Below are 27,814 nucleotides of genomic sequence, written 5' to 3'. Positions count from 1 at the left end.
GAGTAATTAGTGACTCTTGAGTTATCTAATTCTTTTGTTGATTGATAATTAGAAGTTGCTAATTGATTTGAATTCCACTAAAACTAGTCTTTCCTTTAGGATTTGGTTAGGACTTGTGGAATTAAGTTAATCCATCCACTTGACTTTTCTCCATGGTTAAAGGTTAACTAAGTGGGAGTAATGGACAATTTTCATCACAATTGAGGAGGATAACTAGGATATGATTTTCAATTCTCATACCTTGCCAAGAGCTTTGTTAGTTGTTAGTTTATTTCCTTTACCATTTATATTTCTTGTCTATTATCTCAAAAATTCCAAACATACCTCATAACCAATAACAAGAACACTTTATCGCAATTCATAGGGAGAACGACCCGATGTTTGAATACTTCGGTTTATAATTTTAGGAGTTTGTACTTGTGACAAACAAATTTTTGTATGAAAGGATTATTGTTGGTTTAGAAACTATATTGCAACGAGATTTCATTTGTGAAATTCTAGACCACACAAAAATTCATCCATCAAAATGGCGCCGTTGCCGGGGAGTTGTACATGAGTGCCATGTTGTTGGTTAGTGTAGATATGTGAATATGTACATACTTGCATTTTGCTTGATTGTTTGTGTTAGTTAGGATTACTCTTTGTTTTGTACACTTGATTGTCATGAGCTCTTTGTCTCTTTCCTTGAATGACGCGTTTTTTATCCGATCCGAGTTTAGCTAGATATGATCCGAAAATAGAAAGAACTTTGCTTCATCTTAGAAAAGCTCGGAGACGGTTAGCCTTTGGAGGTGGTGAAAAGGTTTCTACCAATTCACCTACCATATCCAAAGTTGATTCTGAATCGGCATTCGAGGAAGGCACTGTTTACTCTTCCAAAGATACCACTAATAACTCTTCCATTGATCTAGGTACGGACACCATGGCCGCCCCAAGGCGAGTCACTCTCAAGGAAGCCGGTGCTCCAGATTTTGTTCTTCAACCCACTCACATTCGTCATCCGGTCTTGAATGCTAACTTTGACCTTAAAACGGCTTTAATCAATCTTCTTCCCAAATATCAAGGACTTTCAAGGTGTATGCTCTATTACTAGGCGGAAAGGCTCTAGTGAAGTTGCGGTTCGGTTGTATGCTTTTCCTTTCTCTCTTTAAGGTAGAGCTAAGGAGTGGTTCTATTCTTTGCCAAGTGAGATTGTTGGTGATTGGGACTTGCCTAGAAGAGAGTTCTTAGACAAATTCTTTCCTGCGGCGGTGACCGATAAGTTGCGGAAAGAAATCTCATGCATCGTCCAAGGTGAATTGGAAACTTTATATGAATATTGGGAGCAGTTCCGAAAGCTTCTTGACTCATGCCCCAACCATATGATTGATACTCTTGTGTTAATAAGCTATTTTTGTCAAGGGATGAAACTACAAGACAAGATCTTCCTAGATGCTTCAAGCAATGGATCTTTAACAAAATATAGAACGGCGGAGGAGGCTTGGCAATTGATCTCCGACTTGGCCGAGTCCACCTTGCATGCTAGACAAAGGAGCAATCACCCTAGAGCCGTTTATGAGGTCTCTTCTAGTGGTGAAACCGCCACCCTTACCAAAACCTTGTGTGAGATGACAAGTCTTCTAAAGCAACTCCAAGTGAATCAACAACAACCTCCATCCCATCAACAACCGCCACCACCTCCTCAACACCAACAAAGTCAACAATTAGTCCCCCAAAGAGTATGCGGTATTTGCTCATGCTACTCCCACTATACGGATGAATGCCCAAACCTCCAAGATGATAACACCTTGGCGGCTACCCATAACTTTTATGATCGCCCCTTCTATGACCGCCCTAATCAAGGATACTATTCACAAGGAGGCAATTACAACCAAGGGAGTAACAACTTTAATCAAAGTTGGAAGGACAATTCCAACCAAGGTTGGCGGGACAATTATCAACAAGGAGGTAGGGACAATGGAGGAAACCAAAAGTGGGAGCAATGCACAATTCTCATCACAATTGAGGAGGATAACTAGGATAGGATTTCCAATTCTCATACCTTGCCAGGAGTTTTGTTAGTTGTTAGTTTATTTCCTTTGCCATATATATTTCTTGTCTATTATCTCAAAAACCCCAAATATACCTCATAACAAATGACAAGAACAATTTATTGCAATTCCTAGGGAGAACGACCCGAGGTTTGAATACTTCGGTTTATAATTTTAGGGGTTTATACTTGTAACAAACAAATTTTTGTATGAAAGGATTATTGTTGGTTTAGAAACTATATTGCAACGAGATTTCATTTGTGAAATTCTAGACCACACAAAAATTCATCCATTAAAATGACACCGTTGTCGGGGAGTTGTACATGAGTGCCATGCTGTTGGTTAGTGTAGATATGTGAATATGTACATACTTGAATTTCGCTAGATTGTTTGTGTTAGTTAGGATTACTCTTTGTTTTGTACACTTGATTGTCATGAACTCTTTTTCTCTTTCCTTGAATGATGCGTTCTTTACCCGATCCGAGTTTAGCTAGATATGATCCGGAAATAGAAAGAACTTTACTTCATCTTAGACAAGCTCGGAGACGGTTAGCCTTTGGAGGTGGTGAAAAGGTTCCTACCAATTCACCTACCATATCCGAAGTTGATTCCGAATCGTCATTCGAGGAAGGCACTGTTTACTCTTCCTTAGATACCACTAATAACTCTTCCATTGATCTAGGTACGGACACCATGGCCGCCCCAAGGTGAATCACTATCAAGGAAGCTGGTGCTCCAGATTTTGTTCTTCAACCCACTCACATTCGTCATCCGGACTTGAATGCTAACTTTGAGCTTAAAACGGCTTTAATCAATCTTCTTCTCAAATATCAAGGACTTCCCGCTCAAGATCCTATTAGACATCTTAAGGACTTTCAAGGTGTATGCTCTACTACTAGGCGGGAAGGCTCTAGTGAAGTTGCGGTTTGGTTGTATGCTTTTCCTTTCTCTCTTGAAGGGAGAGCTAAGGAGTGGTTCTATTCTTTGCCAAGTGAGATTGTTGGTGATTGGGACTTGCTTAGAAGAGAGTTCTTAGACAATTTTTTTTCCTGCGGCGGTGACCGATAAGTTGCAAAAAGAAATCCCATGCATCGTCCAAGGTGAATTGGAAACTTTATATGAATATTGGGAGCGGTTCTGAAAGCTTCTTGACTCATGCCCCAACCATATGATTGACACTCTTGTGTTAATAAGCTATTTTTGTCAAGGGATGAAACCACAAGACAAGATCCTCCTAGATGCTTCAAGCAATGGATCTTTAACAAAATATAGAACGGCGGAGGAGGCTTGGCAATTGATCCCCGACTTGGCCGAGTCCACCTTGCATACTAGACGAAGAAGCAATCACCCTAGAGCCGTTGATGAGGTCTCTTCTAGTGGTGAGACCGCCACCCTTACCAAAACCTTGTGTGAGATGACAAGTCTTCTAAAGCAACTCCAAGTGAATCAACAACAACCTTCATCCCATCAACAACCGCCACCACCTCCTCAACACCAACAAAGTCAACAATTAGTCCCCCAAAGAGTATGCAGTATTTGCTCATGCTACTCCTACTACACGGATGAATGCCCAAACCTCCAAGAAGATAACACCTTGGCGGCTACCCATAACTTTTATGATCGCCCCTTCTATGACCGCCCTAATCAAGGATACTATTCACAAGGAGGCAATTACAACCAAGGGAGTAACAACTTTAATCAAGGTTGGAAGGACAATTCCAACCAAGGTTGGCGGGACAATTATCAACAAGGAGGTAGGGACAATGGAGGAAACCAAAAGTGGGAGTAATGGACAATTTCCATCACAATTGAGGAGGATAACTAGGATAGGATTTCCAATTCTCATACCTTGTCAAGAGCTTTGTTAGTTATTAGTTTATTTTCTTTGCCATTTATATTTCTTGTCTATTATCTCAAAAACCCCAAACATACCTCATAACCAATAACAAGAACACTTTATCGCAATTCCTAGGGAGAACGACCCGAGTTTTGAATACTTCGGTTTATAATTTTAGGAGATTGTACTTGTGACAAACAAATTTTTGTATGAAAGGATTATTGTTGGTTTAGAAACTATATTGTAACGAGATTTCATTTGTGAAATTCTAGACCACACAAAAATCTATCCATCAAAATGGCACCATTGCCAGGGAGTTGTACATGAGTGCCATGTTGTTGCTTAGTGTAGATATGTGAATATGTACATACTTGCATTTTGCTTGATTTTTGTGTTAGTTAGAATTACTTTGTTTTGTACACTTGATTGTCATGAGCTCTTTGTCTCTTTCCTTGAATGACGCGTTCTTTACCCGATCCGAGTTTAGCTAGATATGATCCGGAAATAGAAAGAACTTTGCTTCATCTTAGACAAGCTCGGAGACGGTTAGCCTTTGGAGGTGGTGAAAAGGTTCCAACCAATTCACCTATCATATCCGAAGTTGATTCCGAATCGTCATTCGAGGAAGGCATTGTTTAATCTTCCTTAGATACCATTAATAACTCTTCCATTGATCTAGGTATGGACACCATGGCCGCCCCAAGGCGAGTTACTCTGAAAGAAGCCGGTGCTCCGGATTTTGTTCTTCAACCCACTCACATTCGTCATCCGGACTTGAATGCTAACTTTGAGCTTAAAACGGCTTTAATCAATCTTCTTCCCAGATATCAAGGACTTCCCGCTCAAGATCCTTTTAGACACCTTAAGGACTTTCAAGGTGTATGCTCTACTACTAGGCGGGAAGGCTCTAGTGAAGTTGCGGTTTGGTTGTATGCTTTTCCTTTCTCTCTTGAAGGGAGAGCTAAGGAGTGGTTCTATTCTTTGCCAAGTGAGATTGTTGGTGATTTGGACTTGCTTAGAAGAGAGTTCTTAGACAAATTCTTTCCTGCGGCGGTTACCGATAAGTTGCGGAAAGAAATCTCATGCATCGTCCAAGGTGAATTGGAAACTTTATATGAATATTGGGAGCGGTTCCGAAAGCTTCTTAACTCATGCCCCAACCATATGATTGACACTCTTGTGTTAATAAGCTATTTTTGTCAAGGGATGAAACCACAAGACAAGATCCTCCTAGATGCTTCAAGCAATGGATCTTTAACAAAATATAGAACGGCGAAGGAGGCTTGGCAATTGATCTCCGACTTGACCGAGTCCACCTTGCATGCTAGACAAAGGAGCAATCACCTTAGAGCCGTTAATGAGGTCTCTTCTAGTGGTGAGACCGCCACCCTTACCAAAACCTTGTGTGAGATGACAAGTCTTCTAAAGTAACTCCAAGTGAATCAACAACAACATCCATCCCATCAACAACCGCCACCACCTCCTCAACACCAACAAAGTCAACAATTAGTCCCCAAAGAGTATGCGGTATTTGCTCATGCTACTCCTACTACACGGATGAATGCCCAAACCTCCAAGAAGATAACACCTTGGCGGCTACCCATAACTTTTATGATCGCCCCTTCTATGACCGCCCTAATCAAGGATACTATTCACAAGGAGGCAATTACAACCAAGGGAGTAACAACTTTAATCAAGGTTGGAAGGACAATTCCAACCAAGGTTGGCGGGACAATTATCAACAAGGAGGTAGGGACGATAGAGGAAACCAAAAGTGGGAGCAATGGACAATTCTCATCACAATTGAAGAGGACAACTAGGATAGGATTTCCAATTCTCATACATTGTCAAGAGCTTTGTTAGTTGTTAGTTTATTTCCTTTGCCATTTATATTTCTTGTCTATTATCTCAAAAACCCCAAACATACCTCATAACCAATAACAAGAACACTTTATCGCAATTCCTAGGGAGAACGACCCGAGGTTTGAATACTTCGATTTATAATTTTAGGGGTTTGTACTTGTGACAAACAAATTTTTGTATGAAAGGACTATTGTTGGTTTAGAAGCTATATTGAAACGAGATTTCATTTGTGAAATTCTAGACTACACAAAAATCCATTCATCATGCAGCATTTTATGAGAGGCAGATAGGTGGGAGAGACAGACTGGACCAGAGTACACCTCCCACCGACACATAAAAGTTCAACAACCTATATTCAGAGCAGAAATTTAAAATTTTCCTAAAGAGGAACTTGCATGTTGAGAGGATACTCCAAATCCCGGAGGAGCTAAGCATATATACTGATGACAGAATTATTCAGCAGGGTTGGAGGTTCCTAGGTCGGGAACTCCCGACAGTGAATTCATCGTGAGTCAAGGAATTTTATGCTAACTATTACACTGGGGCCCTCGATGCAGTTCACTTGAGAGGCAAGAAGATTTTGGTTACTGAGGAGGCTATTAAGTATGCCCTCTACTTTCTGCCTGGACCGAGCGGGAAAGATGCATTTGAAGAGGCAGAAAGTGAGAGGAAGATGAAGACTTTTGATTGGGATAGAGTACTGGCAGCGATTGCCAAGCTTGAGATTCAATGGATATTTGGTTCTGACAAGACGACTCCTCAGGGGATTCTTATTCGCTCTTTGACCAATGAGGCCCGTATTTGGCAGCAGCTTCTGTCCAACTACGTGATGTCGAGCACTCATGAGACCAGGATTACTGCGGATATGGCGGTCATGGTCTAGTGTGTCTTGGATGGTAGAGAGCTGTACCTTCCAAGACATATCAGACGATACATGGGGCGGGGTCACTATGTTGGCAACCTTGCCTTTCCGTGCTTGATCACTCAGCTAGCCACGGAGGCTAAGGTTATTTGGATGGCCACAGATGAGAGACCGATAGTCGCCGGCCACAAGAAGGAAATTCCACATGGCGACTAGGCTAGACTTGAGTTTACACTTAGACGATGAGGCAGACAGTAGCCAGCACCTTCTACAGAGGCAGGACCTTTAGCCTCAGCTCCTTCAGCTTCAGCACCTTCAGACTCAGCAGCACCACCAGCATTCTTACAACCACTCTACCGCCTGATCCACCAGCTATCTGACAACATATCCCATTCGGAGCGCCGCTCCATACGACACTATGAGCACTTGAGAAGGATCATCCTCTCCGATGGTACTGACATCCCACCTGAGCCGAACACTCCATCTGAGCATTCTGATGTGGAGGAGGCCCAACATGATGAGCTGGAGGAGGCACGAGACCCACCAGCTGGCGGTGGAGGTGATGCTAGTGATGACTCTTTCCATTTTGCCTAATTCTAAGTATCGAGGACGGTGCTGATTTTAAGCGTGGGGAGGTCGTCTGACTTCAGCAATATATTTTAGGTGAAAACTTTCATTTCCAAACACTTGCAGTCTAGTTTTATTATTGTGCTTTTTAGTTGCTTTGTACATATTTTATCCTTTTGAAAACTTTGTACTTAGTTTATTGCACTTTCTTAGTTCGTTACATCTTTTAACTTTGCTTGTACATAACCTAGTATTATATTATAATGATGCATGTCTTTACATTTTCTTTCAATTTTGGCTTGTATATATGCTCTCTAGCTTTAGTTATGATTGTAACTTGGATGATGTGATGATTGTACCTAATTGATTTCCTATATATTTGATGATTTGGGTTGACTTAAATTAAAAAATGAACTTAGGATTTTTTTTACTTTTTCAATCCAATCACATTATATATATATAGAATAAGTGTAATAAAATTTCCAAGAAACTTCCTTTTATATAGGACATTGAAATTCAAATTAATTTGAGTTGAAATTCTTCATGGAAACTTTTCATGATTTATACATTGTGGAATATAGTTTTTGAGCAAAAAATACACAATATGTGAGTTTTGAGCCTAATTGTTTGGTTATATCATATTAACTACTATTTCATTCTTGTGTGTGCTATTCTCTTTCTATGATTTCAATCTTTGATTTGTTTGATTCTTTATGTCCATTATTTTGTGCATGAATGCATTTATATGATTGAGATCTTTATTTCATTTGAGCTCACTTACCCAAATGACTTTACCCTTTTATCCACCATTGTTAGCAAATTTTGAGCCTATTTTAATCATCCTTTGTTCTTTATTTTAGCACATTACTACCCCTAAGTAGAAAACAATAAATGTCCTTAATTTAGATTTTTTTTTATTAGCTTAAACTAGTGAGAGTGTGTATCATTTAAGTGTGGAGAAGTTTGGAGACATTGGTAGAGATAAAAGTGTATTTTGAGTTTTCATTGAAGATCTTGGGAATTGGGTACATACTCATGCATTGAATGTTTAAACCATATGCATTAATGCTCTTGTGTATATTTTATTTTGAGAAAAAAAAGAAAAAAAAAGAAAAAGAAAAAGAAAAAAAAAGTAATAAAAAGGGGACAAAATGCCTAAAGTAAAGTAACAATAACAATGCATATGTGTTGTGATTAAAAATGGAATGTATGAGTGTGTGAAAAAGTGAATAATGGGTAGCTAGTTTTGAATGAGAGTTAAATAGGTTGTCATAGGTTAGGTGGGAAGTTTAAGTTAATCGAAGATTCAAATTCTAGTCCACTTGACCAAATACAATCTTACCTTGACCCTAACTCCATTACAACCTTTGAAAAGTCCTCATGATATTTGTATACATGCATTGAATAATTGTTGATTGTTAGATAAAAAACAAATCTTGAAAAATATGATTAGAAGAGAATTGAGTGGATTGACCTTAAACACTTGAGTGACTAGAGTATATATACACATCTGGTGAGGGTTCAATTGCTCAATTCCATATTTTCATCTATGACCATGATTATCTTGTAAGTTTGTAAATTCTTTTGGATGACTCAATTCAATTGTGAATTTGGTTTGGTTATGATTATTTTGGCCCTTGATTGTATATATATGTTTTCTTGGAATTGGATTTATTTTGACTAAACTTATATATAGATAGATGGTTAGTGTTAACTAGATTAGTTGCATTTAGGTAGATAGTTTGCATTTAGATATATTGCATTGAATAATTATACACCTTTCTTATATCTTTCTTGAGTTTAGTATGAGAACATGCTATTGTTTAAGTGTGCGTGTGGGGTTGCGATAAATCCACATTTCATGATATTTATTTGCTTCAATTGGGTGGATTTTATTACATTTTTCTACATTTATTCAATAAAATAGCATGGTTTTATAAATTCATCCTAAAATGTGCTTAAGAGTAAAAATATACTTTTTAGGTCTTAAATTTGCTAATTTTAATTCACTTTAATTCCATTCATGCCTTGATGTGTTTGATGAAGTGATTTTAGGTTTCCAAGGCAAGTATGGATTGAAAGAGTGAAGAGAAAGCATGCAAAAGTGAAGAATTCATGAAGAAATTAAGTTTGGAGTGTTTTACAGCCATGTGTATGCACAAGCTTTGATGTGTGAGCACGCTCGTATTTTTCTACAACCATGCGTACGCATGATCAGGCATGCGTATGCACGAATGTGATCACGTGCCTCATTAAAGAAAACACGTTGGGGGCGATTTCTGGACCTGCCAAAGACCAATCCAACTCATTTATGAAGCTATTAGAGACCAAATTCAAGAAGGATGAAGGGAGGGCAATTAATTTTAGTTTAGAACATGTTTTAGGTCATATTCTAGAGAGAGAAGTTCTCTCTCTTCTCTCTAGAATTAGGGTAGATTAGATTAAATTCCTCTTAGGTTTAGGTTTTAATTCTTGTCTTGATTTAGTTTTTCTTGCAATTTCTTGTTACTACATTTTTGTTCTCTTAGTTTTACTTGCTATTTCCTTTATTTAGTCATTTTTAGTTTATGAACACTCTTGTTAATTTCAATCTCCATTTAATGCAATTTGATGTTTCTTTATTTATTGTTGCTTAATTGATTCGCTATTATTGTTATTTTGCATTTGGTAGTTTTGGATTTTATATTTCTTGCTATTTTAATATGCTTTTCTTTTATACCTTCCAAGTATTTGATAAAATACTTGGTTGAATTTTAGAGTAGAATTTTGTGTTCTTAGTTTGGGTTGAGTAATTGGAGACTCTTGAATTGTCAAATTAAAGCTAATCTTTGATTAGGACTTGTGGCCTTGAGTTAATTTTGCTCGCTTGACTTTTCTTCAATCGTTAGAGGATGACTAAGTGACAGCAAAAGATAATTACCATCACAATTGAGGATGATAATGAGGATAGGAATTCCAATTCTTACCTCTTGCCAAGACCTTTCTTAGTTGTTAGCTTACTTTCTTGTTATTTACATTTCTTATTCATCACTCTAAAAACCCCCCCGAAAATTCTCATAACCAATAATATGCACACTTCCCTGCAATTCCTTGAGAGACAACTCGAGGTATAAATACTCTCAGTTTTTATTAGTTTGCATTGTGACAAAAAAATTAAACTTTGATTAAGGGTTGATTGTTGGTTTGGATTAATACTTGCAACGTGATTATTTTGTGAAAATTCCTAACCGACGAATTCTCTATCGTCAAGTTTTTGGCCCCTAAATTGCGAGCCACGTGACTTTTTAATAAAGTCACGCTCTCAGCCTTGTGCACACGCACAGGGTTGTGCGCATACGCATACTTTAGTGTGTGTATCTCCCTTGTTTCTTCTTGTGTAATCCCATTTTGTATGCTTTCCTTCGACTTTTTCCAAGCCATTCTTGCCTAATTGACTTGAAATCACTCAACAAAATATATCATGGCATCAAATGCAATAAAATGGAATTAAATTAATCAAATCAAGTACAAAATAACATGTTTTCACATTTAGCTGCAATTTAGAGAGAAATCACAAAAGTATGCTATTTAAGTTTATAAATGTGAGTTTATATAATGAAATCCACTCAATTCAAGGCAAAATTTACCATCAAATATGAATTCATCAATTTTATTCATTAAATTTTGTGTCTCACAGTTAGCTTGGTTTAGTTGGATTTCTTGGCTTGTTTTGTAGCTTGGTTTGTTTGAATTTTAGTGTCAATTGTATATTTTTGAGGTATAATAAATTTTGGGGTTGGAATATTATGTTAAATGTCCTGTTTGGTACCCTCAAAGTCCTTAAAATTTTGTGCACATTGTGTCCTGTGAGTGCGCACACTTTGCTCCATTGACCCGTGCGTACGCACGCACCTGTGCCTATGCACACATGCAAAAATTGGGCCAGCCTGAGTACACGGCTAAACTGCTGCATACGCATCATTCAATTATTGGACCAAGATACGTGCGTGGTCCATTTCTGCGTACGTGAATGGCCAAGGCAGAGAGCACCCCTCGCGTACTTATAGTTCGCGTACATGAGCCTTTTGAAAAAAAAAGATATGTGTGCATACTGTCACGGTAAATTTTAGAAGGTTAGATTTAACAGTGTTTGTATAATTTTTTGGAGTATTTGAGAATGCTCTAGATGGTTTCAAAATATTCTAGAATGTCCTAAAAGGTCTCGGGATACTCTAGAAGGTTCTAGAAGACTCTTGAAGGTCATAGAGTATTCTAGAAGAGTGTGGATGTCTATAAGAGTATGAAGAGTAGTATGGAAGAATCTAGAAGTATTTAGAAAGTTGTAGTAGGATAGATATTTGTAATGAAGGTTCTAGATAATTAATCTGGACCGATTAGATTTAACCCTAACCATCCATTAAGGAGGTGGATGGTTATAAATAGGAGGTGAGAGTTAGTGTGAGTATGTGTGAATCATTTGTAACAAACACTTGAGTAATAAAGTGTTCTTTCCACCAAAGCTTCCTTTCTCTTGTGTGTTCTTTTGTATTCTTAGCTTTCTTGCTAAGTATTGAGGGTTAGACTGACTTGGTCTTAACTCAAGAGGTTGAGTAAGTCCGAGTGCCGGCACAGTTGCATTGGAGTATGTCCAAGGCCGTGACAGTTTGGCATCAGAGGCTGGTTCGAGAGGGAGCACAAGTGGTTTGTGGGCATGGCTTCTAGTGTAACCATGGAGCATGTTGAGTCTCAAAGGGGAAGGAATGCTATTCCTTCTCAATGGGGAAGCAAGAAGGTCTGTTCTTCAAGTGAGCCTAGAGGTAAAGACTCTAACTTCTTAGAAGAGAGAGTTTCTGTGTTGGAGAATGTTCTATCCTCTATGGATGAGCATTTCCAAAGGATAGAACATGATAAGGAGACCCTCGAGGCTCACGTGTTAGGAGAACTAGCTGCTTTCAAAGAAAGCATGCTTCAAATTGAAGAGAAGCTTGAGAATGCCTTGAAACTATTTGAGGAAGTTCCAGTTTGGTTTGAGGAGGCAAAATCTCGACCAACCATTATATGGGAGACGACAAAGATTGATCTCCCCAAGCCAAAGGAGTTCAAGGGCGTGAGGGACGCTTGAGAGGTGTAGAACTTCCTATGGCAAATAGAGAGGTACTTTGAAGGCCAAGGGGTGGTCGAAGAAGCAATAAAGGTACGCACTGCAGCTCTCTACCTTTCTGATAATGCAACTTTGTGGTGGAGGAAAAAATGCGTAGATATAGAGAAGGGTACTTGCAACATAGCCACATGGGAAGATTTCAAAAGGGAATTGAAAAGACAATTCTTCCCTGAGAATGTGGTTTATGAAGCAAGGAAGAAGTTGAGGGAGTTGAAGCATAAGAGTACAATTAGCGAATACGTAAAGGAGTTCACTACTCTCACGCTTCAAATCCCCAACTTAGCATCAGAGGATGCATTGTTCTTCTTCATTGATGGACTCCAACCATGGGCAAAGCAAGAACTACAAAGAAGAAATGTTAAGGATGTCGATGAGGCCATCGTGGTGGCCGAATCACTCACTGAGTATCATAAGAGAGACTCTAAACCCAAGTCTTCCTCTAAGCCTAGTTCTACTAAAGGTGGCAGAGACAAGGGGAAGAGTTTCTCAACCAAGAAGGAAGGAAAATACTCTTCAAAAAAAGAGTACGAGGAAAAGAAGAAGGCTTTTGTGCCCAAAGGAGGATGCTTCGTGTGCAAGGGACCACACCAAATGAAGGACTGTCCCAAGCTAGGGACTCTGGCATCTATCGCCGATGAACGAGAGGCCCAAACTCAAGTAAATGAGTGTGTTGGATCTATCCAACTCATGAATGTTGTGAAGGGCAAAGAGGCAAGCACCACAGAAAAGAAAGGCTTGATGTATGTCAAGGCCTTTATCAATGAAAAACCCATCATGGCTATGATCGACATTGGTGCTACATACAACTTCATCACGCCTGATCAAGCAAAGAGGTTTGGGTTGAAGATCACCGAAAAGAATGGTTGGTTCAAACCCGTGAATACTAAGGGTGAACCCCTTAAGGGAGTAGCGAAAGGGGTTGAGATGACTATTGGTTCTTGGAAGGGTCTTGTAGATTTCTCAGTAGCACCCATGGACGATTTCAAAATAGTCATTGGGCTTGATGTGCAAAGGAAGGAAAATATAATACATATGTCATACTATGACATAGTATGCGTCATGGAGAAAGGGTTTCCATGCATGGTCCCTACAGTCTCTAAAGCTGAAGGACCACCGATGCTTTCTGCTATGCAACTCAAGAAAGGGTTTAAGAAAGGAGAGATTACATATTTGACTCTATTACAAGAGGAGTCAACATCTGGAAGAGAAGACGTTCCTCCCGAAATCAAGGAAGTCCTTGAAGAAAATAAGGATGTGATACCTCCCAAGTTGCCAAAATAACTACCACCTAGGAGGAAGGTAGACCACAAGATTGAGTTGGAGTCAGGAGCAAAGTCACCTGCCTCAACACCTTATAGATGGCACCGCCAGAACTTGAGGAGTTAAAGAAGCAACTCAAGGATTTGCTAGATGCTGGGTTCATCCGTCCATCGAAGACACCTTATGGCGCACCAGTCTTGTTCCAAAAGAAGCATGATTGTTCGTTGAGACTATGCATCGAATATCGAGCACTTAACAAGGGATACTCCGCCAAGGCTACACCATTAACTGATCTTCTCAAGAAAAATCACTCTTGGGAATGGTCAAAGGAGTGTCAAAAGGCTTTTGATGAGTTGAAGGCTGCTATCACAGAAGGACCAGTACTAGCACTACCCGACTACTCAAAGGTGTTTGAAGTCCACACTAATGCTTCTGACTACGCTATTGGAGGAGTTTTGATGCAAGAAGGACATCCTATTGCCTTTGAGAGTCGCAAGTTGAATGATACAGAGAGGCGATACACTGTCCAAGAGAAAGAGATGACCGCAATGGTACATTGTCTGAGAACTTGGCGTCACTACTTGCTTAGTTCACACTTCATCGTCAAGACAGACAATGTGGCTACAAGCTACTTCCAAACTCAAAAGAATTTAAGCCCCAAACAAGCTAGGTGGCAAGATTTCTTAGCTGAGTTTGATTTCGAATTTGAATACAAGGCTGGCAAGACAAATGTGGTAGCAGATGCGCTGAGCCGCAAGGCTGAGTTGGTAGGCATTTCCATGGTCGAAGGAGATATTGTGCATACCATCAAGAAAGGGTTGCATCATGATCCATTAGCCAAGAAGTTGGTGGAGTTGGCTAGAGAAGGTAAGACCAAAAGATTTTGGCTAGAAGACGACCTTCTTTACACTAAAGGGAGAAAATTATATGTCCCTAAATGGAAACATCTAAGAAGAAAATTAGTAAGAGAATGCCACAACACCAAGTGGGCTGGTCATTAAGGTCAGCGAAGGACCTTGGCACTCATTGAGTCTTCTTATTATTGGCCTCAAATGAGAGATGAAGTGGAGAGCTATGTGAAGACTTGTCTTGTGTGCCAACAAGATAAGATTGAAAACAAGACACCAAGTGGGTTGTTGGAACCTCTGCCTCCATCAGAGCGACCGTGGGAAAGTGTCTCTCTAGATTTCATCTCTGCCTTACCGAAGTCCGAGGGGTTTGGATCTATTCTCGTGGTAGTGAATCGATTTTCACAGTATGCTACTTTTATACATGCCCCTACTGACTGCACTGCAGAGGAAGCAACACGACTATTCTTCAAGAATGTGGTGAAGTACTGGGGATTGCCTAAGAGCCTCATTAGTGATCGAGATCCACGCTTCACAGGACGACTATGGATAGAGATGTTCAAACTCCTTGGGTCAGAGCTTCATTTTTCAACAAGCTTCCATCCTCAAACCGATGGGCAGACTGAGAGAGTGAATGCCTTACTCTAGTGTTACTTGAGGCATTTTGTAAGCGCTAATGAGAAGGACTGGACAAAAATTCTCGACATTGCTCAGTTCTCATACAATTTGCAAAGGAGCGAGTCCACGGAGAAGAGTCCATTCGAGATTGTGATTGGACAACAGCCACTTACACCTCACTCTCTTTCTTCCTCTTACTCAGGGAAGAGCCCTGGAGCTTATCATATGATTAAGTCTTGGGAAGAACAAGCAGATGTCACTCGTTCTTACCTTGACAAAGCTGAAAAGAGGATGAAGAAATGGGCAGATAAGAAGAGGAGGCATGCAAGCTATCAAGTGGGAGACAAGGTAATGATTAAACTTCTTTCACAACAATTCAAAGCTTTTCGCAAGGTTCATAAGGGCTTAATCCGCAAATACGAAGGGCCATTTGAGATCATTGGACGTGTTGGGGAGGTTGCTTACAAAGTACAACTCCCTCCCTCTATGAAGATCCACCCGGTCTTCCATGTGAGTATGCTTAAACCATATCATGAAGACCAAGATGAACCGAGTAGAGGTGACTCGAGTCATGCTCCGCCTGTTGTGATTAGATCCTTTGATAAAGAAATCGAAAAGATCTTAGCTAATCGCGTCGTGCGACGAAGAGGGGTACCACCAAGTATCCAATACTTGATCAAGTGGAAAGGGCTCCCGATAACTGAATCTAGTTGGGAAGCTCGTGAAGATCTGTGACAATTTCAAGAACACCTAGAGCGCTATCATGAACATAACACAACGAGGACGTTTGCGCATTAGGTGGGGGAGAATGTCACGGTGAATTTTAGAAGGTTAGATTTAACAGTGTTTGTATAATTTTCTGGAGTTTTTGAGAATGTTCTAGATGATTCTGGAACGTTCTAGAATGTCCTAGAAGGTCTCGAAATACTTTAGAAGGTTTTAGAAGACTCTGAAAGGTCATAGAGTATTCTAGAAGAGTGTGGATGTATATAGGAGTATGAAGAGTAGTATAGAAGAATCTAGAAGTATTTAGAAAGTTGTAGTAGAATAGATATTTGTAATGAAGGTTCTAGATAATTAATCTAGACCGTTGAATAGATTTAATCCTAACCATCTATTAAGGAGGTGAATGACTATAAATAGGAGGTGAGAGTTAGTGTGAGTATGTGTGAATCATTTGTAACAAACACTTGAGTAATAAAGGGGTTCTTTTCACCAAAACTTCCTTTTTTCTGTGTGTTCTCTTATATTTTTAACTTTCTTGCTAAGTATTGAGAGTTATAATGACTTAGTTTTAACTCAAAATGTTCGAGTGCCGACACAGTAACATTAGAGTGTGTCCTAGACCGTAACAACACGCACATAGCTCTGTGCGCATGCATACATTTCAAATTATCCTCCTATTGTGCGTACGCACAGAGTTCGTACTGAGCGTGGATTTTGAAACAGAGCCTAACGCGCGTTCAGCCCTTATCACTCTTTTTGGCTTCTTCGTCTATCATAACGACCACAACACCACCCTCCATCCAGTCCCGCCCGGCAACCCTGCTGCCGCCGGCGACCACCGCACCACCCACCATTTCTCCTTTCTCCTTCCCTTTCTTCCATTACCGCGTCTTCGTGCCTCTACTCTGCGCCCGGCCCCAGCTCGCGTTCTTAACTGCTCCGGCAACACAGCGCCGCCACAACCTCACCCACCTTCCCCTATCCCAACCCTTCAACGCAGGTTCCAGTTTCTCTCCCCTGCAACCCGTTCTTTCTTTAATTGCATTTTAATTGCATCTTAATTTTAATTTTAGCAATTAGGATAGGTTTAGATTGATCAATTGTTAGTTAATTGGATTGCAATTGTCTGCTTTCTGATTTTTCTGGGTATTGGCTGCTTAGGCTGAGCTCAATTTCTCTGTTTGCATATTGTGCACGCCACGTGTTCAATAAAATGTCTGAGTGAGTTTTTTTGTTTAATTCATATATTTGGCCACCATTTGTCTTAAATTCTGTCCTCTAATTTGCTTATCAGATATGCACTAACTAAAATATTTATTATCTTTGGATATTTAAATATTTTAAATACTATATATACACTAACAATCTTGCTAATTTAATATAAGAACAATTAATCCATCTTTGGATGTGATTCTTAAATTTCTTACAGAAACAAACACTATATTTTTACATTATCGGATTTGACTTTTTTGTTGGTTAATAAATCTACTCTAAATACACGAAAACGAATTGCACCGCTAGAATAGTCAGACAATATTTATTTGATTTATACAAACTTGAATAAATTAATTTATGAATAATCATAAATTTCATAACAATTTAAAACAGTAATAGAAGATTTTGAAATTTATAATTATTACAACATAAGAGCATAACTCAAAACATACTTGAATCCATGTTAGAGTTTTCAGATATTGTTCTTGGTTTATTGTTCTTTGATGTGGTTCTGATTCAGGGACCCGTAGGTTATGGACACACCACGCTTCCACGGTTGACTTTTGTATTATGGACACACCACGCTTAATAACAAATTGAACTATTTTGCCATCTCCCAATAAGTTTCTGTTTCTGAGTATTTTCTCCTCTTTTCTTTCTACCTTTTCACTTTTTTATTGATGGCACCAAAAAAAATTATTGTTGTTGAGCAGAGATGTTTTTCTTCTTTTGTCACGTCTTTCTTCAAAAAAAATATATAACTTCTATTTTTTTTGTTCTGAAAAGAAAGGGGAAGGACACTTTTTATTATATTATTTAAAAATTTCACTAATTCTATTTTTTATTGAGTAACAACCATAGTATTTAACTCATTATAATAAAAATTAATTTTATTAATTACACGAACCACATTATTATTTTAGTAAAATAACTTATACCTTACACAACCAGATCTGCTACTGAATTGTCTACGGTTATATAATATTTGGGATGGGTTGACATAGGTTGAATAAGATCTCCAGCGAGGTCCTTGCATTACTCCTCAATATGGTGCATTCTTCTACTGTGTTAGTTTTATACTTTTATTAAGGCTTGGGCTCAAGTTGGCTTACTGGACTTCTGTGGAGAAACTTTTTATCGTTTAGGACTTTAGGATTTGATTGTTTGGCTGGATTAGGCATCGGAACTGAACCTGTCTCCGTCTCTGGGATGTTCCTCCAAGAAAAGAGGGGATTAGTCACGCCCCGTATGTTTTTTTTTTGGTCAGTGGATTGGACAACTCTTAATCTTAGGTACACAATACACCCACACACTCCTCACACTTTTACCATATTTTTTTCCTCAATTGCAACCTCTAGGGTTTGAACCCTAGACCTTTGAAGTGGAGAGGGGGAGATATGCCATGTGAGCTAAAGCTCATTAGCCATGCCTCGTATGGTTAGGTGTTAATTTTCGTTTTTCATTTTTTGATTTGTTGTCTTTCCCTCTGGGCCTCAGGCCCTCCATCATATCACAAAAAAGAAAGCTAGGTCTATACATTTGACTCAAAAGAGAAATAAGCAAGGGTCCGAGGTTTCAATCTCGCCTTGTGCATGCACCAACTTATTGACCAGCGACAAATCTTTAAATGAAGTTTAGTATCGCGACGGATTAGTCCTTGATTTGTCGAGTTGGAAAATACTGTGAAAAACTAAAAAAAAAGATACAATACATGATTAATATACTAGTGCATAACTAATCTTTTGCACGGTTTAAATTATCTTAATCAGCAAAAATAATTAAATTTGAAGAAAAATATTAAAAGAATAAAAAATATATATAAAGTTATAAACCTTATTTTCATATGGTACCATGTAAATAATCTTTTTAGAAAGCTTTTTAATAATATTTCACGCTAAAAATTTTCAAAATCCATACCAGAAACAAACTAAAAGAAAAATAAAAAATAAGTTGTATTTCCTGTTATTGTCTCTGTGTCCTTCTTATCAGGAGAGACATAAAATACACTAATTTAATATCTTTGGACACAAAATCTCTGTTCATGTTTTATTCTGCCAAACATAATTTTATATCTCAGTGTTCCGTGTCTGTAAACAAACGCAGCCCTAGTGATGCGGCGAACTACGGGGATTCGCCCAATTATAAAAGGCTCCCCTTTTTCATTTCACTTTCGCTCCTTTTCCATTTCACTTTTATCATTCTTTGTCTAACTTCTCTCTCAATTCAACGTCTCTCCACTCTCCATCTCTCAACTCTTCCAATTTCATCAACATGTAATTCTTCTTTGTTTTTAGTTTTATTTAGTATTTATGTTATGTTTATTTATTTATTCAGTTTATAAAATATTATTAATTAAATAATTAGATTAGTTTATTAATTATTATAAAAGTAAATATTAGAACTAGTTAGATTAGTATTATATGAATAGTTAGATTATTGTTTTGTGAATCGTTAGATTAGTGTTATAATATTAATTATTATAGAAATAAATATTTTAAAATACTTTATAATTTTAGAGTTAATAGTAATATATATAGTAATTTTTAATTACTATAGAAATAGATATTTTTAGAGTAGATTATAATATATAGAAATAGACATTTATAATAAAATTATTTGTGATTTTAAATTAAATTTAGAGTGTATTTAGAGTAGTATTTGCATATTATTAGCATTATTATTATGTATGTGATCTTTGTTATTAATGTAATATGATAATAGATTATAAATTAAGTATATTAATAAATTATTAATTATGGCATATTATATTAGAATATGTTATAAATAAATTATGCATTGACAAGATTATTTTTATATTTCTAAAGTTTTATATAGATTGTACGGATGAAGCAGAACTTGCTAAGAGATTATGAGCAGAACATGTATAGGCTAGATGGAGATAATCATATTGTTGGGAGGTTTTGACACATGGTATAAAATTGAGTCCTGAAAAAAGTGATGAATTTTTGTCCACTTTAAGCTTGAATTTGGAGTGCTTTTAGCATGCCTCATTAATATCTTCAAGAGTAATTTTCTAGACATGGAAGAGAGCAACATAATCCCTTAGATTCAAGTTAAAAACCTAAAAAAAAGGTGAAGAGTGATGGTTACCTTTGCTGGTATTTGTATGTAAGAACAAGAAAAACCAAGAAAGAACAAGGAATTGGACTTAGAAGGCTTGAATCCTTAGAGAACCAACCAAGAACTATGGAAGAACACCTTGAATGCTTGCTGGAAAATATATGAACTTAGCTGAAATGCACTCTTTCTTCTCTCTTAATTCTCACTAAACTTGTCAAATTTTACTTAGTGAGTTTGCTTAAATAAAAGGCTGAAGTAAACATGCAATTATGATGGTAAAAGAGTGCTGAAAATTTCATAGTCAAGGGATGAAGAATGAGAGAAGAAGGGGAATGAAAATAAGGAAGTTTAGTCAGCACTTGCGTGTTTAGTTTATATATCCACAGTTAGTTACTCAAGGTTAAAGAGAGGGATTTGGCCACTCTAGGGAGAGAGTGGACCGTGTTACTTGGAAAAGAAGAAAGAGAATTTGGAGTCTCTAGGAAGTGTTTGCAGAATACTAGGCTGGGGTTCGCCTTGAATTAAATTTTATCACGTGGTAAAATAATGAATAGTTGAGATTTATTCTTGAAAGAATAAATCAAGGAGTGCCTAAGTTTAGTCCTAGAATATAATTACCAAGGTGGTAATTATATTTATTACTGATTTCATGGTCTTCGGGGCGTTGACTTTTTTCAACGCGCGCAAAGCCGTCACTAAAAGCAAATCCCGGCTAAAAAACTATCTAGTGAGAAAAAAACGGACAAAAAATGAGTAAGAACAGGTCTCTACTAAATCAAATTTGACCAGAGGGATTTATTGTCCTAGTAAAGCAAATTTGACTCATTTATGACCATATTTTATTTATTTTTGTTTTTTTTTTTTACCTGGACCCGCCTCACTAAATCATGATGAGCTATGGTTTTGGGTTTCGTGGAATAAGTCGCAAAATAGCCGAAAATTCTAATTTACCAAAAGTCGGGTCTTTACATTCTACCATCGTTAAAAAAAATTTTGCCATCAAAATTTCAGCTATATCTAAGGAGTTAAAGGGACATCTAGGCCATACAGTATAGTTAAAGGTTCTTAGTTATTATACACTCACCTTGAGATCCGGTCTTAGAGACATTGGCAGTAGTTGCGGTAAAACTTTTCGCTGTTGTTGGGCCTAGAGGTCCTATCTACAATTCTCTTATAGCAATCTTTTGTTAGGTGTCCTTCCTTGCTGCAGTAGTAACAGATATTTGGGCTAAACCGGCAAGGCCTATCGCCATGATCTTTTCCACACTTTGGGCAGATGAGGCCATCCCGATTTTGGTGAGGTTGTTCTCCTTGTTCATGCCCCAAGTCATGATTATTGTTGCTGCCATTGAAATGAGCAGAAAAGTCATCGCCTTGTTGGTTCCAGTGCTGTTGCTGACCGTTAGCTTTGAAGTCCTTACCTTGAGGAGATAAACTCGATCGAAACTTGGTTGTGTAGCCTCTCGACGACTTGCTCATGTCACCGTTAACTTCTTCGAAGATTCATTTACTAGCTGACTCTTATTGACTAGTTTAGCGAAGTTCCTGATCTCAATTGGACCGACAAAAGCCAGAAGCTCCTCTCTGAATCTCCCTTCAAACTTAATACACTTCCATTCTTCAAGTTCGGTGGGGACTCCCGGACGGGCCTTAGAGAAGCGACACAGATCCTTAGACTCGCGAGTGTACTCAGCAACCAATATATTCCCTGTCTTAGCTGCAGCAGCTCAAGCTCGTTTGCACTACGGGCCGATTGAGGAAAATATTTCTTATAGAATGCTGTCCTAAAGTAGGCCCAGGTAACCTCAGCATCTCCTTATCTTGGTAATTGTTGCGCTCTGTGCCACAAGTACTGCGTGTCTCCTTTCAACAAGTATGTTGCAACTCCACATATTGTCCTTCGGAAACTTGTTGTTCCCGAAGAGACATCTCCATGTCTCAGAACCAATCGTCAGCTTTAGTAGGACTAGTAGTCCCAGTGAATTGAGGTGGATTGACTTTTAAAAAAGTAGTCAGGGTCATAGGTCTATCTTTTTCAGATGCTTCAGTGCCATGTCTATTATCATTACTATTGCCAGTGCCAGTACCATTTCCATTCTGACATTCAAGACGCTCTACAGCCCGGTTTGTTTCGGCTATTGAGTCATGCATGGTCATAGCCATAGAATTCATGGTTTCTAACAGAGCAGCCGGATCTAACGCCGGCTTGGTATTCGGACTTATTCGCCGATGGTCACGTCTGTTTGCAGCCATTAGGGTCCTATTAGCATAAAACAATTAAGTTTAGGTGTTAGTATTCTAAAAAATGAATACTCACAGACTATCATGCAAAATGTATTATCAGAGATATCCTAATAACATAGAAAAACACAAATAGAGAATGCAGTGAAACATGGTCAATTTATTTCAGGATCTATCAAAGACGAACTACTATGATACTATTTATAATGACCCAACTTCTAGCACATGACTTTGACAAATAATAGTTTGGCAAAATTAGTTCATATTCTATGCATGAAGGACTTATGATATTATGCTTTTGAAAGTTCTAGTTATAATTATCTTTTATGGAAAGTTTTAAAAACAAGTTTCAAATTAGTTATTTTTAGAAATTAAGAGTCTTAACTAATGTTATCCTTAAGCTTTAGCTAACGTAATTTTTATTCGTCATTAGTCCCAGACAAAAAGGAACACATGAAGAAAGGAAGGAAGACAAGCATGGCGAGGGAGATGAGAAAGCAAATGTCGCGGTGATGATACCCAAAGGAACTTTGCAAGGTTCTTTCTTGTTCACTTCCATTATTATCTTTTGCATATGATGCTTTGGTCTTCTGAAGTCTCTGTCTTTGTCATTAACTTGTCTGTTTCTAATTCTCCATAATAGCCACCGTACGGTTATGAAGTAGCTTATGATTATCCACTCTTGTTTGTCGATAGTTCCTCAATTATGAATTTGATTGCTTTGAAATCATTCCTGGTAGTTCATTCGTTAATGAATTTATTCCAAACCATAAATTAGGCCACTCTGAGAATCATTTTCCACTATCATTTGCTTCACTCCTTCCCTAGTTCCGCATTGACCGGGAGATTGGGGATCTTCTTGCAGCACCCAATCCTGTGGGGAAAGCTGAGTTTCTTTTTGCTGTTCTCTTTGATTCTCTTTTTCCTAAACACTTTTCATATTTTATTCTTTTAAACTCTTCAAATATTAATTCGAAAGAATCTTTTGATGTTCCATTCCTGTGATTTCCATTCATGCGGCAGCTGCTGTCTGATGCAGTTTCAGACCGTTTAAGAAGATAGTGCAATGATACATTGAAGCTCTGCAATTTGAAACCCTAAGTCTTGAGTATCCAACCGTGCTAAGTTCATACTAAAAAAAAGCCACCCGTGGAGAACACATGAAATACAAAATACACATAAAAAATGAGTTAAACAACACATGTATTCATACACAAATACATGGCGGTCGATTTGGTAACTGATGTTTATTGTGCACATAGCATTTTTTGTCGAGTATTTTGAGTTCGATCATTCTTATGTGTTTGATGTAAAGTTATTTGCATTTTATCTTTTCATTTTGGTATAGTAGCTATCCTGTTCTTCACTGTGCTACCACAGTACTTTTTGCTGGCTTGGATTGATGAATTCTTGGTTTTATGTGAGTCCTTCTCTATTTGATGCATTCCTGACTAGTATATTGCATATATTGATTTTTAACTTCTTGGTAATTATAAGATTACCAGAAAAGTTGAATGGCCATAGGATTATTGCATAAGATTTCCACTTCAAATGTCAGAATTTCTAATAGCAAGTTTCTTGAGGCAGTTATGCAAAAGCATAATATCATTGGAAAGAAACTAGTCTCTATGTTAATAAGGATTTCTACTTAGAAGAGCCCTGAAATGTAAAACTTTACTCTTAATCTGCAGAATTGACAGGTTGTGCTTTTAGGATATGATTGATTGATTATTCACCAAAGATTTGCCAATGTTATGATCCTTCATGTTACTGTAACTCTGAATTTAAGGAGTGAAGTCCTTACTTTATGTATTTCTAATTTCTGTTGTCAAATCCTTGTTAAGTAGAAATACATTTCATTCTAATTAAGTATTCTGTGCCAAATTGTCAAGAAGCCTCCAAGAAGTTAAAGATTTTAGGAAACCAAGGGTCGTTTTGTGTAAATTAGTTCAGTCAAACACTTGGACCTTGGTATTTTATCTCAGGAAGTTTTTTCTTCTTGGTTCTTATTTGATTTTTTTCTCATTTTCAGGTTAAGTGTGAGTGGTTGAAACAATAAAAATGGCATTGTGCCTTCCTTGTCAATTCAGTAATAACAAACTAGTCAGTGACTTAGGTTCCAGCTTTCTTTCCGGGACATCTTCTTTGTCCTGTTCCACCTTCAGAAAACAAAAGGAACATAATAATGACCTCAGCAACATCTCGATTTCGATTTATTGCTCCTCAGTCAAACATGTACGTGACACTGGTCTTGATAGGCGTGTTCTTTTGAAGAATAAAACTCGGTTTGTTCAAAAGCTGAAAACCTTACTTCTTTCTAAACCAAAACATTATCTTCCTGTTCACATTCTCTCTAAATGCTGGTCTTATCTTACTCTTTCTACGCCTCACTCCATACTTGCTATGATCCATCGGTACCCTTCTATATTTGAACTCTTCACTATACCATGGCCACCTAAGCCACTCAATGCAACAAAGTTATATCCTCAACTATGTGTGCGTCTAACTCCAGCTGCTGCTGCTCTTTCTGCTGAGGAACTCACTCTTCAATCCTCCATTTCCACCACTTTGGCAACCAAACTCCAGAAGCTTCTTATGTTATCATCTCACTACCGGTTACTCCTATCAAAGTTGGTTCACCTTGCTCCAGATCTTGGTCTTCCTCCTAATTTTAGATCCCGTTTGTGCAACGATTTTCCAGATAAATTCAAGACTGTTGAAACTTCCTATGGCCGTGCACTTGAGCTTGTATCTTGGGACTCAAACTTGGCAAAGCCTTTACCACCTCTTGCATTTCGTTCTCCTGATTTAATAGTTGATCGGCCTTTAAAGTTCAAACAACTAAGACTTAGAAAAGGGCTTAACATAAAGAGACGTCACCAGAGTTTCTTGCTAAAATTTGAAGAAATTCCGGAATTGTGCCCTTATAGGAACCCTGTTGATTCTTTAGCTAAGGTATCATTGGAAGCAGAAAAGAGATCTTGTTCTGTAGTAAGAGAGGTTCTTGGGATGATGATTGAAAAGAGTACTTTAATAGACCACTTGACCCATTTCAGAAAGGAATTCGGTCTCCCAAACAAGTTGAGAGCAATGATTATAAGACATCCGGAATTGTTTTATGTGAGTTTGAAAGGGCAGCGGCACTCCGTTTTCTTGGTAGAGGGGTTTGGTGAGAAGGGTGAGTTATTGGAGAAGGATGAGATATTGTTCTTACGCAATAAATGGAGGGACTTAGTTAGGGAATCAAAGAGAATGAGACGAGAACGAAGAAGGGGCAGGATTGACAAGTTTCTTGGTGGTTTCAGTGATACTGATGAAAATAGTGAGGACGACATTGATGTTGATTATGATGACAATTTTGATATTGATAATTTTGAAGATGGTTATGATGATGGTTTTGAGGAAATATTTGAAGACTTGGATTTTGAGGCTAAGCATGATGACCATAGTGGTTTGCTTGCCCAAAATATGAATGGTGAATTTTGGACGGCAGGACATTTTCCTATTCAAACTGGGGTCGATGAAGAACAAGTGCAACCTTGGTAGGAATATTTAAGTTATAAAAGGCTATGGTCCATGGATTCTACCTTGCATGTCCCATATTACAATTGGAAGTACCTGCTTTGTACTTGACTTTTCGCTTTAGTTTTTACAGTATCATTCACTGTAAAATTATGGATATAATACAAATCAAATCAAAGCAAATCAAATATTGGTTCCAAGCTTTTATACATGCCTTTGTTTCTACTGCTAGAAGTAGGTAATAGAATGGCTTTTATAAGTATTGGGTTTTGGACTACTTTTTCAGTCTGATTCTGTTTCTCAATTCTGATAATTTTGATAGTTGTTCAAACCGGACAAGCCTTCGGTTAGCAGTTGAACTGATTATTGAAATTGGTCATTGAGTACCAAAAAGTAGCGATATATATCATTAAAAAGTGATTGTTGGCGTGCCTGCACTTGCAATGTACCAATGAATGTAATATTCAAAATAAATAAATAAATAAATCAATGCAATGTTAGTATGTTACGATTAATAATGTTTGTTCATTTATGTATGATACTAGTGTTTTTACCTGAATAAGAAAATTTTAAAATTATGTCGTTTTTGTCATGACATTATAAATTATAAACAATTTATAAAATTGAACTATTTTTACAAAAAGGTCATAAAAGATAAAAGTTTTCGTCGACTAAATTTTAAAAGAACAGGATTTCAGTAGATCAAAAAAATTAAATAATAAATTTTTCAGTTATTATTTTTATGTGAAAGAGTTTATTTTTTTATTAATAATTAATTTTAACACTTATTATGAAAAAATTTAATGTATATACTTTTACATTTAATTAGGTGTTAAGTATATTACATAAATAAAAATAATTAATTTTAATACTTGTTATTTAAAAATAATATTTTTTATATAAAAATATAATTAGATATTAGTATAAAAAATTTTATATTAATAATTATAAAATTAACTCAAAATTAATTTTTTTTTGAAACATTTGAATCTTGATTCTAATTAATCACAACATTAGTATTCTCTATAAATTATATGTAATAAATATTTAAAGGAAGAAAAGTGAAAATTCAATTAGAAAGATAAATGGTAAAAATTTAAAATTAAATAAAAAATATATATAATAATATATATTTTAATGTGAATAATATTGTGTGATTATTTTTTAATTATATTTAATTATAAATTTATTGTATTCTTTATAGTTTTATAAATTTATTTGAATGATATTATTTTATTAATTTTATTTTTCTGTAACACAGAAAGAAATAAAAAATAAAAGAAAAAAGAGAAAGATAAAAAAGAAGAGAGAGGGAATTTCTTAGTTTTAAAGAAAAAATTTTATTTTAATTGTAATGAAAGAATATTTTATGACACATTTTGGTTTGTCAAATTAATAATATAAAGGTGGAAATTCGAGTGTAGTTAACTTCATGTGAAATTGATAGTTGAGAGTCGTTAAATAATTTGACAGATTTGACTAAATTATCATCTAATGACTCTTAACTATCAACCTCACATGAAGTTAACTGTACCTGAATTTTTGCCTAATATAAAATATAAGTTTTATGTAGAGTGGAAAAGATAAAGAAAAATAGAGAAGGAAATAGAGGTAGATAAGAGAATGGAAAAAAGAATTTATTAATTTTGAAAAAAAATATTTTATCTCAATTTTAATGAAAGTATTATGGAATATATTTTGAAAGTTAAATAATTAGTAATATAATAATATAATTATATTTTAATTTTAATTAAAATTAGAGAATATTATATTATATATTTTAATTATTAAATTTATAATTAGTTATTAATAATGATATAAAAAAGAGATAGAGTAAGTGAGTGAAGGAATGAGAGAAATAGAAAAAATGAAAAGAAAGGAGGAGAGATGAGAACTCTTTAATTTTAGAAAGAAAAATTTGATTTCAATTGTAATGAGAAAGAGACATGTAATATATTTTAATTGTAAGATTAGTAATATATAATAGATTATAAAATTGATACC

General features: G+C 36.8%; 2 protein-coding genes across 3 annotated transcripts; both read left to right on the top strand.

Annotated features, from left to right (window-relative positions):
• The first annotated feature begins 13,657 nt into the window (after nucleotides 1-13,657).
• LOC107627521 (uncharacterized) lies at nucleotides 13,658-21,481 on the top strand. The gene is made up of 5 exons (XM_016330351.1): nucleotides 13,658-14,426; nucleotides 14,856-14,979; nucleotides 15,079-15,328; nucleotides 15,419-15,535; nucleotides 21,239-21,481. Exons 1-5 carry the CDS (start codon nucleotides 13,658-13,660, stop codon nucleotides 21,479-21,481), a joined length of 1,503 nt encoding a protein of 500 aa, XP_016185837.1.
• Nucleotides 16,320-26,019, top strand: LOC107625564 (protein WHAT'S THIS FACTOR 1, chloroplastic). Of its 2 annotated transcripts, none has more exons than XM_016328235.3 (3): nucleotides 16,320-16,751; nucleotides 22,722-22,825; nucleotides 24,321-26,019. In XM_016328235.3, the coding sequence occupies exon 3, from the start codon at nucleotides 24,350-24,352 to the stop codon at nucleotides 25,832-25,834; it is 1,485 nt and encodes a 494-aa protein (XP_016183721.1). In that variant the 5' UTR covers nucleotides 16,320-16,751; nucleotides 22,722-22,825; nucleotides 24,321-24,349; the 3' UTR covers nucleotides 25,835-26,019. The 2 variants fall into 2 exon arrangements, with proteins under 2 accessions (XP_016183721.1, XP_016183722.1); XM_016328236.3 differs by lacking the exon at nucleotides 16,320-16,751 and adding an exon at nucleotides 19,724-21,846.
• Nucleotides 26,020-27,814: the final 1,795 nt, after the last annotated feature.

The sequence above is a fragment of the Arachis ipaensis genome, chromosome B2, assembly GCF_059453495.1.
Source record: "Arachis ipaensis isolate K30076 ecotype BB chromosome B2, ASM5945349v1, whole genome shotgun sequence".
Lineage (NCBI taxonomy): Eukaryota > Viridiplantae > Streptophyta > Magnoliopsida > Fabales > Fabaceae > Arachis > Arachis ipaensis.
Note: the sequence above shows the minus strand (reverse complement) of the source record. Positions and strands in the feature narration are given on the sequence as shown.